Genomic DNA, 12,177 nt, shown 5'->3' on the forward strand with positions numbered 1-12,177 from the left:
AGAAATAGTTATCGTTTGGACGAATGTGTCAATTTAGATCGAATAATCACAATAAGCCCTGCTGGAGTATTATATGTTACTATATAAAATAATACTGTGGTTTGAAAATAACCAATGCGTAATACTACATAGTGCTTTATGGACGCACATGAGCCTAGCATAAATAAATGAAATTAAATAATATACGACAATAATGTAAAGAATATTAATAAGAACTTCTTAAACTTAGATTAAAAATTAAGAGTAGTAAAATTAGATATATTTAAATTTAATTAATTGAGTGAAAAAATATTTTTAAGACTATTAATAATTTAAAAAATTAAAAATAATAAAATTGAAGGTTTTTCTCATCTTTATATACTAAACAATATATATGTTAGTACCATTACATCAGTGTACCTAGTGTAATGACGAGCGCAAGCGCATTTGCTCGCGTCATAGATGCTTCCTCAATTTTTCCACGAGAAACGTACTTATCTGACTTGTATTAGTTGATTATTTTTTATTTTACACAATATTTAAAAAATTGTATTATTTTCATGTTTATGATAATTTTATAATATAAAATAAAAAATAATAAACTAATATGGTACGAATTAAGTCGCTCCGGAAGGAAGAAAAGAACCACATTATTTGGTTACCTAAAGATTTCCCTCGTCACATCTCAACATCCATTGCTTCTCTTAATTCAAACATACATGCCTGTCTATATGCTAAGCTTTTATCTTCTTTTTCTCAATATATATGGTGTACATACACCTCCAGTTTTGCTCATTAATTTCTTCATTCCCCAAAATTCTGTGAGTCATCAAAATGCAAAATCCAGAAGATCACCACTCTGACAGGGAGATCATTAGTCCCTCCTACACCACCAAATCTAACGATGACAAGTACGTCGAAGTCACCCTTGATATCCGCGATGACACCGTGGCAGTCCACAGTGTCAAAAATGCCACTAAGACTAAAGCAGAGGAAGCAGAGATTGAAGCACTGGGCAAAAACCTGCAGAAAAAGCGCAGCTTTGGGGCCACAATCGTAAGAAATCTTTCCAAGCGTTTAAGAAGCCAACCGCATCCTCCTCGGACAATTGATAGGAGTTCAACAGCAGCTCAGAATGTTCTCAAAGGCTTCAAATTTATCAGTAGGACTGATGGTGGCTCTGGATGGGACACCGTCCAACAGCGATTCGACGAGCTTACTGCCAACTCAGATAGCTTACTACCTAAAGCAAAATTTGGAGAATGCATAGGTAAAAGGATCCGAGTTTTAACTGACTGTGTAAAAGTAATTTACATCATCAAGTTACCTAAAAACATGTAATTATGTAAATAATTTACACGTCGTATTTCACTGGATATGTTGTTGTTTGTTGATTTTCAATGATAGGTATGAACAAGGAATCTGAGGGATTTGCATTAGAGCTTTTTGATGCGTTAGCTCGGAGGAGAAATATGACAAGTGGTTGCATCAGCAAAGAACAGCTTAAAGAGTTTTGGGAACAAATTGCTAACCAAAGCTTTGATTCCCGCCTTCAAACCTTTTTTGACATGTAAGTAATAAAATATTATCATCACATCTTTTGATCGATTAGTTGTTCAATCAAATCAATTGATTTTTGTGAGGGATTTAATGCAGGGTTGATAAAGATGCAGATGGTAGACTTACAGAAGAAGAAGTCAGAGAGGTATTTGTGATTCCATATATTTATCTGTCTTATCTAGTAAATACAATGATCTTTTGGGTGTGCGAATAAATTTCCACATGAAAAGTTGAAAAAAACAAATATATCCTGGCAGATTATTTGCCTAAGCGCATCAGCTAACAAGCTATCAAATATCCAAAAACAAGCAGCAGAATACGCAGCGTTGATCATGGAAGAGTTGGATCGCGAACGCAAAGGATACATCATGGTTAGACTAGTTTTATTTCATGTTCAATGATCTCAATTTGAAAATAAATATCGTTTTAACTATTTATCATCTGATTCGATTTGACAGCTTGAGAACTTAAAAATGCTTTTATTACAAGCTCCAATTCAATCAGATGGAGGAAAAGGCTTGCATAGGAAATTAAGTCATATGCTAAGCATGAAGCTTAAGCCAACATTGGAGACTAATCCCATTAAAAGATGGTATAACAATTTGACGTACTTTTTGTTAGACAATTGGCGAAGAGTTTGGGTACTGTTATTATGGATTAGTGTGATGGCTGGACTATTTGGTTACAAATATGTCCAGTACAGAAACAAAGCAGCATTTGATGTCATGGGTCATTGCGTTTGTGTGGCGAAAGGGGCTGCCGAGGTACTTAAGCTAAACATGGCACTGATTTTACTCCCAGTCTGCAGAAACACTATCACTTGGCTTCGAAACAAGACTAAATTAGGTGGTGCTGTTCCCTTTGATGATAACATCAATTTTCACAAAGTAAGCTATTCTTCCAATTTAAGCTGATTCTCACCTTGCTAGGAGGGTGCTGTATGTGTTTACTTCTTTATGTTTTGATACCTCTGAATGAAAATCCTGATTCTGCCACTGATTTTAGACCGATTATGTGACAAACTTACACAAGAAAAACTAGATATGGAATAAATTGTTGTTTTTATCTCTCCCTTTGTATAGATGGTGGCAGGGGCAATTGGACTTGCTGTTGGAATACACATACTTGCTCATATGACCTGTGATTTTCCTCGGCTACTAAATGCTAGCCCGGAAAAGTATAAACCAATGAAGCCATACTTTGGAGATCAACCAAGAAACTATTGGCATTTTGTGAAGGGAGTAGAAGGAGTGTCCGGGATCATAATGGTGGTTTTGATGTCAATAGCTTTCACTCTAGCAAGCCAACGATTTAGAAGGAACAAAATTCGTTTACCAAGACCATTGAACAAGCTCACAGGTTTCAATGCCTTCTGGTACTCCCATCACCTCTTTGTCATTGTCTATTCTCTCCTCATAGTCCATGGTATCGAGCTTTACTTAACCAAAGAATGGTACAAGAAGACGGTCAGTCTATACATTTGTGGAATCAACAATAATTTCTTAATGAGTTTAACTTTTATACACTCACAACTATTAAATCAACTTACAATGCGAGCGTATACTGGCAGACATGGATGTACTTGGCTATACCAATCATACTTTATTCTGGTGAAAGATTACTAAGGGCATTCAGGTCAAGCGTCAAGGATGTTAAAATATTAAAAGTAAGTTGAGTCCAAATCTATACATATAATTTAGTTATAATTCTTGATAATATCAAGGTTGTTGAGACAAATGATAGATTTGCACTTAATATGGAGCTAGGTGGCTATGTATCCTGGAAATGTGTTGACACTTCAAATGTCAAAGCCACAGGGCTTCAATTATAAAAGTGGGCAATACATGTTTGTCAACTGTGCTGCAGTTTCACCATTTGAATGGTAGGTGATGCTTAATAAATAAATTACTACTAATTAAGTGTCACATGTGTTTCTTAATTGTGTTATTAATTGTTCTTTTTTCTTTTTCTTGAATAAATTTTCTTAAAATATGAATTTCAAATCTTGAAAATAAGATATGTTATCTATTACAACAGATAAAAATTGTCTGATGGTGTAAAAATATGTTAACTGAATTACATTGATTGTGCAAAAGACACGATATGAATCTCATTCACTCTCAATCACTAATTAGATGACGAGGCGTTTGACTATCGTAAAAGAGTCCAAGTACATTTAGTCTCATGTTTACCTGTATTTGGTTGGATTTCTTTGTTTTTAACTCGATACACGTACTGTTCTTGTGACTTGGCAAATATTATATATATTACCAGGCACCCATTTTCTATAACTTCAGCGCCTGGAGATGAGTATCTAAGTGTACATATTCGAACTGTTGGTGATTGGACTACAAAACTCAGAGATGTTTTCTCAGAGGTAAGCATTATTAAAGAAATGTTTCCACTATTTTTAATACTCAATTATTGAACTTTTTCTTAATCATATCCATACATTTTTTACATTATTATATATGCGTGCCAGCCATCACAAACAGGAAGAAGTGGACTCGTTAAAGCCGCCTACATGCAAGACAATATAAAGTGAGTCTTTATTCCATTATTATAATACAGTGCCCCCCAATGACACTTAAAAAAAAATGATTCACTTTAACAGCGCATTAGGTAGTTTAACCTTCATTTTCATATAATTTGGGTGAGGAATAAAAGTAAATAATGATACCATAAATTTTTTATATTTTGTTTGATTATTGTGTTTGAAATAATTTATTTTATCATTTATATCATACGTGTATGATATGACAGAAATTTTTTTTCTTTTTTACCATAAAAATTGGAAAACCTTTTCCATTACTTATAAATGGAAATAATTTTTCTTTACAAATATTCCAACTCTAAACAATGTCATTTGCTCTAATTAACATTTTAATACTTAAATTTTTCATCAAACCATTGTTTAATTTTTCTAAATTATTTCAAATTTTTTTCCATGTACTGGAAAATTAGTTATTCCCTTCGTCCTTTTTACATTTCATTTTTAGGTCCTCTAGAAAAGAATGTCACGTTATTATAGTAAGAAAAAAGATTATTTTAAAATTTTTCTTTTACCTTTAATGAAATAATTAGCGATCACACAAATATTTAAGAATTATTTCGACAACAAGTTTCATTTTTTTTTTAAAAAAATACCATTACCAATGAGTTAAAAGAATAAACGAGTACATTAGTAATGCTAGCATATATTGCATAAAAAAATTTATTTATAAAGATACGCTCCACAATAATGATATTATGAAAAAAGATGTAAAAAAAGGTTTTGAGGGGCAATAAGTACTTATGCATGCATTCAAAATGATTGCATTATTAATACTATGAGTTTTCATGTATTAGTAATATACGGCTCAATATACAATAGATATACATAGGTTAAAAAAGTGCACTAAACAAGGTGCTATTAATACACAGAGTTAATACATGCATTATTTTTTCTAATACACTCTATCAGACGATCGTAAAACTACTAACAAAGCTGATTATATATGATGACGTTTAATTATTTCAGTTATTACCCAAAAGTGTTAATTGATGGACCATATGGAGCACCAGCACAAGACTATAAGGAATATGAGGTGCTTTTGTTGGTAGGTTTAGGAATTGGAGCCACCCCTATGATAAGTATTGTTAAAGACATAGTGAACAACATGAAGGAAGAAGAGTATGATCATGATTTGGAGAGCACAGAACAAAAGAAAAAATCAGGATCAGGATCAAACTTCAAGAGAGTATATTTTTATTGGGTTACTAGAGAACAAGGTTCATTTGATTGGTTCAAGGGTTTAATGAATGAGTTAGCTGAAATGGATTGTGCTGAAATAATCGAGATGCATAATTATTGTACAAGTGTTTATGAAGAAGGTGATGCTCGATCTGCTCTCATCGCGATGCTTCAATCCATCAATCATGCTAAAAATGGTGTAGACATTGTATCTGGAACAAGAGTTAAGACTCATTTTGCTAGACCTAATTGGAGAGATGTCTACAAACGCATTGCTCTTAATCATACTGATGCAAGAGTTGGTATGTACCTGAGACTTCCTATAATTTTAAGAATTTCAATTATATGCATAATAGTAAACACACACACGTTCTTTAATTTGGCCTCAGCTGATATAGACATAACACATAAATATGACTCTTAACTTGGCGTCACTTGACAATTACGATCTTGAACTTTACATATATATGAGCAGACACTTAGACTTGTATATAATTAAACAAATTGACATATTTATCTTACATGGCACTCTACATGGAAGATTTGTGTCCTACGTGTATCATGCCATGTAGGAAATGTATGTGTATTTGTTCAATTTTATATAAATTTAAGTGTATACTTGTGTACATCAAAGTTAAGGGTCATAGTTATCAACTGATATCAAAATTAAAAGTCATATTTATGTCATTTCAAATTTAAATCGTATAAATAAACACTTGAACTTATATAAAATTAAATGGTCGCTCTTTTAAAATTTGAAGGAGTTTTCTACTGTGGGGCACCAGCACTGACGAAACAGCTTGGACAACTGGCCTTAGATTTTTCCCACAAGACATCAACAAAGTTTGATTTCCATAAAGAAAACTTTTGACCAATCATGGACTAGCAAAGGATCAAACCAAACAGATAACAACCATTTTTTTTTATAAAGAAGCATATATATCCACTACTTTCTTTTTTTTTTTTTTTATAGAAAATCTTGTTGATTTTGTTAATAGTTGGGTTTTGTATTGTTATACGAAAAGCAATTATTTTTGTGCAGCTCCACCCACCAGTACTGGATTGGATTACCAATTCAAATAATCCTTTTATTTTAATTTGTTCCTTTTGTAAAGGATATATCTATGTTGATTTATGTTAAACGATATTAAATGTCCACAGTAATAATTTTTGTGATATATTACACTTTATTATGAATTTTTGCTTACTTCCGCTGTATCATTATGTGGGATTTTTTATTTTTTAAAAGTTAAACAGTTTAAATTTGATTAAAAAAATTTTAAAATGAAATTTAAAGTATATTTATAAGTTATATAAAAAAAGCTATAAATCATAATAATTGATAATTTAAAGTATTTAAATGATATATGAATAATTTAATGTCAAAATAAACCTATTTTGAATTTCAAAATTTAAAAAATAGTCAACATATAAAACAGAGACGAAATAAGATTGTATAAAAATTTGGTACATTTTTTTAATATGATTTTTACAACTTCTAGTATTTTTATATTTAGAGTTAAAATACAGTTTAAAAATTAAAATCACATGTCTAAACAAAAAATTTAATTTCATCTTATGTTATTTTATATCATAATGTTATCTCACGTGATCAAACGGACGCTAAAATTACACCGGCCGAAAAGAGAAAGTAAAATTTTATAAATTTTTAGCTAGCACCGCAAGAACAAACGTATGAATCCACACACATCAGTGAAAAGAACGGTGTCGTCCTCATGGCTAATTACGTGGCGAGCTGGCCTTTCGACTTTTGTCACCGCTGAATTTTTTATTTTTTATTTATTTTTGTTTACATTGTTAATTGCTACGTCCAATTGTTCCCCCCAAAAAAAATATTTTTTGCTACTCCGATTTCTGCATCATCATCCCCATTAGAATATTTGGTTTTTCCAGCATTTTCCCACAAATATGGTACACTCTTCCTCTTCTCCCTGTTCTTTTTTTTTTTTTTAATCATCTCTTGCTTAATTCAAAATTGTGTTTCTGCTGTTCCATTTTGTTTTAATAGTGTTTACGTACAGTACTTTTTACATCATTACCAATTTAACATGATAGTTTTGTTAACGCACTGATTACTACTGTATTAGATGCAACTCGTTGTTTAATTTCCGCTGCAAGCTAGTTAGTTGTGCCCAGGCGTAGTAAAATCAAACTCAATCCGTCCGATCCAACCCAATCCATTTAGGTTTCGGTTGCTTGTTTAACTCAATCCGTTTTATTATATTAAAAATTGAATCGACACGTAACGCAAAATTGATTTTTGAAAAATTTTATCAAAATATTTTTTATTTTTATTTTATATGTTATATATAGATAGAATAAAGAAAAATAATAATTTTATTAGGTATTAACAACTTATAAAATAACAAATAAAGTTATTTAAAATTTAGTAAGAGTTGAGCGGGTCAGATTACGATTACTAACCTGTTACCTCACCCATTTTGGCCCAAGCAAATTTGGGTTGGGTTGGGCCTGACCCGTTTATTGTGTTGACTGATCCGTCCAAATTTAGTCCAATCCATGCGATTGTCCCCACTAGTTATGCATGCGAGTTGTGTGAGGCTTTAAAATTTAAGCCTGTAGAGAAGTAGTAACTTTTTTAGGACTAGACAAGTAGGGTAGGTGTCACCCGCAACAAATAATAATATAATTGTCGTTGTATTAATTTAGTGGTAATAATAAATATGAGTATTTATAGTCAGAACACTATATGAATGGTATCAACTTAATTGACACAAAATGTAGTGCGTGTGAGATGAGATGCAAAATTATCGTTTTCGCGCTTGGATAATTAGTATAGGTTTGAAATTGCTGAATATAGTTTAGTACATTAAGAACTGAAATGTCAGAGTAGAAGCTGAAGATTTTTAGGGTATGTTTACTGTTTGGTATGAAGAAATATGTTTTTCAAGAAAATAGTTTTTTTTTTAGGAAATTAATGTTTGTTTGTTTGTTTGTTTTACTTATTTTTTGGTGTTTGGGGAGTAAGGTGTAATGCAGCCAAATGCCATGATCTGATTGAAGCTGAAAATGTGATTAGTGACAAAATGGTTAATTTGTGTATCATCTTTAATCATCAAAGCTATGAAACTAACATTTGTAAAGCAGGTGAGAATTTATAGAATGTTCTACAAAATTTTACCACAGAGCACCCGGGTTTATTCCCGGGACTTCACCTCAAGGTAGTACATTCGAATTCGTAATCCAGGACAAAGATAGTATTCTTTGTTATTTGTTTGCTACTTTCTGTTTGATAATCTGTAGTCATTGCTCAGGACAGTGGGAAATTAGGGCCTAAAAACTGTGGCGAACACTTGGAACAAGCCAAAAATGAGTTTCCGGTATGTAAATGTGGATTCGACATGTTGGATGCTGGCTTTTTCAATGACTGTAAGGTACTGTGATGGAGTTAAATTCACTAAACAATTGTTAGCTGTGTTGCACGGATTATTCATAATTGTCGAGTGTTGTGTTTTGGATCCTCCAAAAGTAGCACATTTTTTTGGAGGATCTGACATCGAGTGCTCCCAATTGGAAAACTGAGTAAGGCTATTTTTGTGTCTGGTGCTGATTCTTTCTTTTCAGAAGCTTGAAATACAGAAGGGCGCAAAAGATTTTAACATTCCTATAATAAGATCGAACCGGAAGTTAGTTGCTACTGAGAATGGAGGTTTGCGTGACCCGTCTCCTTTAGTTTTCAATTCTGCATGGAAATCCCAGGAAGCAAAGCGAGTAACGGACAAGTTCAATTATTCTGAATGCTCTGGCATTCAAAGGCCGAAAAATGATGAGGATATTGCTTTCATGAGTGTACGTGCACCCTAAATAGCCATGCTAACGTAACCGTGTTGCACCACTGATTCCTAGTTTAATTTTATTATTTGAAATTGTTTATCAGGTTCTTGAACTCGGGCAACTTTTCAAGGAAAAATTGATTACATCCGAGGAACTCACTCGAATTTTTCTGAACAGATTAAAAAGGTATGGTGAATGAATGATTTGCTTTTGTTTATCTCATTTGCATGCTATTGAATAATTTTATTCTGAAAATGATGTGTTATGCCGGAGCTCGCAGGTACGGCCCTGTCCTTGAATCTGTTATCACAATTACTGAAGAATTAGCATTTCAGCAAGCAAAAGAGGCTGATCAAGTGCTTGCAAAAGGAAAATATTTGGGTAGAAGTCCACCTTCCTCTCTTCCCCTTAGTCCCCTTCCGCGTCCTCTCCACATTTTAGTTTTTGGATGTCACAGAAAATCTTCTAACATTTGTTTATATGGAGTGAAGTGTCTGGAGAGAGATGATATTGAAATTTCAGTTTGAATGACCATTCTGTTCTTTATAGGTCCTCTTCATGGGATCCCATATGGTCTAAAGGACATTATTGCAGTACCAGATTATCCCACAACATGGGGTTCCAAGTCTTTCAAAGATCAAGTTATTGATGTCGAAGCTTGGGTTTATAAGAGGTACTTACAAATCACTACAACTAGAAGGCATGCCGATCTTGCCACCAACAAACCTTTGACTTTGGCTGTGAAAAGCAATCAATAAATGTCGAGGCCACTCCCGAAGCCAGCCTATATTGTACATATGTTTGTATAATAATTTGTAGATACGGTTGATGCAGGCTGAAATCTGCTGGTGCAATTCTTGTTGCAAAGTTGGTCTCTGGTTCTTTAGCTTATGACGATATCTGGTTCGGTGGTAGAACAAGAAACCCCTGGAATATCGAAGAATTTTCTACTGGTTCATCAGCAGGGCCGGCTTCCAGCACCTCAGCAGGTACCTTGAGTTAGCTTTCTCTAATACTCCCTCAGTCCCAATTTAAGTTTCTTAGTACCTACATCTGTTTTGTTATCTGCACGGGTGAAAGAATGAATTTTTATCAACCTTTAGCCATTTACTGATCCAAATGAATGGAATCTAACAGATATATCATACTATGCCCAGTTCTTAAATTGGTTCTATACATATGACCAGCAACAAGAAAAATAAATGCAGTATCTAAATAGTGATACGGAAGATGAGTCAATCATTACTTCGTTTTTTCTTCTTCTAATAGAATACTCTGAGAAGAGATAGAGTGGGAGGTACCGAATAAGATTATTTGGCAAGTATATTGATCTACAATGATGTCTTCACACTGCAGGTCTAGTTCCATTTGCAATTGGTTCAGAAACTGTTGGGTCTATCACCTACCCAGCTACTAGGTGTGGTGTTACTGCATTGCGGCCCACTTTTGGAGCTGTTGGTCGTACTGGAGTTATGAGCATATCGGAAAGCTTGGTATCGTTCCTCTTCCACAAAATTTAATTCCTTTTGTATGTATTTTTATCTTTTACTGTAGAGGTGCTGAAACTTGAATCTGGCTGGTCATTAGGATAAACTGGGCCCTCTCTGCAGAACTGCTGCAGATTGTGCGGTTGTTCTCGATGTCATCCGAGGAAAGGATCCAGATGATCTTTCGTCCAGGGACATCATGTTAGGTGATCCATTTTCAGTTGATATTACAAAACTCACTGTTGGGTATCTCGAAGACGCTGACAAGGAAGTAAGTGATTGTACAACATTACCAGAAATTCACTATGCAAATTAGATTCTTTATCCTCTTTGAAAGCCCGAATTAACTAGACTGTTTAATTATGTCAATTACAGGTTGTTGGTGTACTTAGATCAAAGGGAGTGAATATGGTTCCATTTAATCTGGATTACACTGTTGATAGTGCTCAAGGTATTGTTAGCTTCACTATGGATGTTGACATGCTAGCTCATTTTGACGAGTGGCAGCGCTCAAACCAGGATGATGAATTTGAAGCTCAAGACCAATGGCCTCTTGAACTTCGTCGTGCCCGTGTTATATCTGCTGTAGACTATATTCAGGTATATGTCACAATCTAGAATATATCGCTCTCTAGATGTTAAAACACATTGCCTCGGATAGAGCCCGATACACTTTACCGATCAAATAGCATTAAAGGTGGATGTACTTGACAGGCACAGAGAAGTCGAAGCAAATTGATTCAGGAAGTGAAAGAGAACTTCACAGTTGATGCATTTATTGGAGATTCAGGTGACTGGGAGAAAGTTTGTGTGGGCAATCTTGTGGGTATGCCAGTAGTGGTGGTTCCAACAGGTTTTAAGAAGATATCCAATGCATCGTCTGATGATACTCGCAGGAAGACAACAATAACTACTGGCATTTATGCTCCTCCTGACCACGATCATGTTGTAAGGCTCTAATCCTCTTATCTTGTATGTTTTGGATATAGGAAAATTTAGAATCCTAGAGTCTAGCTTGGTTTAATTTTCTCATATGTATATATGTGAACACTCACACATGGTTCGAGGGGAAAGTAATGTGTTCAGCTCAGAACCTGACTCCGTCCTCGTTGCTAGACTGATGACCTTGATTTTGTGTGTTCCTTCCTTTTATGCGCAGGCTTTAGCATTGGCAATGGCGTATCAGTCACTAACCAACCATCACAAGCAGCGCCCTCCAATTGACGACATTGGGCCAAATGATTCAATTCCAAACCCACCCACTTCCACTGTACCCGCAAGACAACTACGTGATTACTAATCTCTCAAGGGTATTCAATGTCACTCTGTGTTGTCCTTTTAACTTGTTATTATAGATGTATACCACTAGTTGTAGTAGTCAAAGCTGTGTTGGATCGACAAAAAGGAAGAAAATAGTTCTCTCGTTTTGTCTATGCTGAAGGATATTCTTTTTTGGTATATTCGTTTCATTTTGTAGCACTTATAGTTTGGCTGTATACCTCTTGCCAATAGTTTGTGGTAGATACCTCTCACTAATTGTTTGTGCTATGCAAATTTCAATTTCGAACCCTGGGTTGACGTTTCAAATTGAAGAAAGGATCA

General features: G+C 34.1%; 2 protein-coding genes across 10 annotated transcripts; both read left to right on the forward strand.

The window, feature by feature from the left end:
• The first annotated feature begins 512 nt into the window (after window positions 1-512).
• Window positions 513-6,450, forward strand: LOC101246440 (respiratory burst oxidase homolog protein D). The gene is made up of 12 exons (XM_004241593.5): window positions 513-1,249; window positions 1,387-1,549; window positions 1,636-1,684; window positions 1,797-1,910; window positions 1,998-2,426; window positions 2,622-3,005; window positions 3,110-3,205; window positions 3,306-3,421; window positions 3,814-3,916; window positions 4,022-4,080; window positions 5,060-5,574; window positions 6,034-6,450. The coding sequence occupies exons 1-12, from the start codon at window positions 814-816 to the stop codon at window positions 6,141-6,143; spliced, it is 2,574 nt and encodes an 857-aa protein (XP_004241641.1). The 5' UTR covers window positions 513-813; the 3' UTR covers window positions 6,144-6,450.
• A 526-nt stretch (window positions 6,451-6,976) lies between these two features.
• Window positions 6,977-12,142, forward strand: LOC101247334 (uncharacterized). 9 transcript variants are annotated; one of them, XM_004241596.5, is made up of 13 exons: window positions 6,977-7,204; window positions 8,402-8,475; window positions 8,574-8,688; window positions 8,879-9,103; window positions 9,192-9,274; window positions 9,369-9,469; window positions 9,638-9,761; window positions 9,923-10,077; window positions 10,445-10,581; window positions 10,676-10,846; window positions 10,951-11,175; window positions 11,290-11,523; window positions 11,735-12,142. In XM_004241596.5, exons 1-13 carry the CDS (start codon window positions 7,202-7,204, stop codon window positions 11,873-11,875), a joined length of 1,788 nt encoding a protein of 595 aa, XP_004241644.1. In that variant the 5' UTR covers window positions 6,977-7,201; the 3' UTR covers window positions 11,876-12,142. The 9 variants fall into 9 exon arrangements, with proteins under 9 accessions (XP_004241644.1, XP_010322639.1, XP_010322642.1 ...); XM_010324334.4 differs by lacking the exon at window positions 6,977-7,204 and adding an exon at window positions 8,028-8,165 and having other exon boundaries at window positions 8,283-8,475; XM_026031624.2 differs by lacking the exons at window positions 6,977-7,204; window positions 8,402-8,475 and adding exons at window positions 8,028-8,165; window positions 8,283-8,401 and having other exon boundaries at window positions 8,569-8,688.
• The last annotated feature ends 35 nt before the right edge of the window (window positions 12,143-12,177 follow it).

Source organism: Solanum lycopersicum, chromosome 6 (assembly GCF_036512215.1).
Source record: "Solanum lycopersicum chromosome 6, SLM_r2.1".
Classification (NCBI taxonomy): Eukaryota; Viridiplantae; Streptophyta; class Magnoliopsida; order Solanales; family Solanaceae; genus Solanum; species Solanum lycopersicum.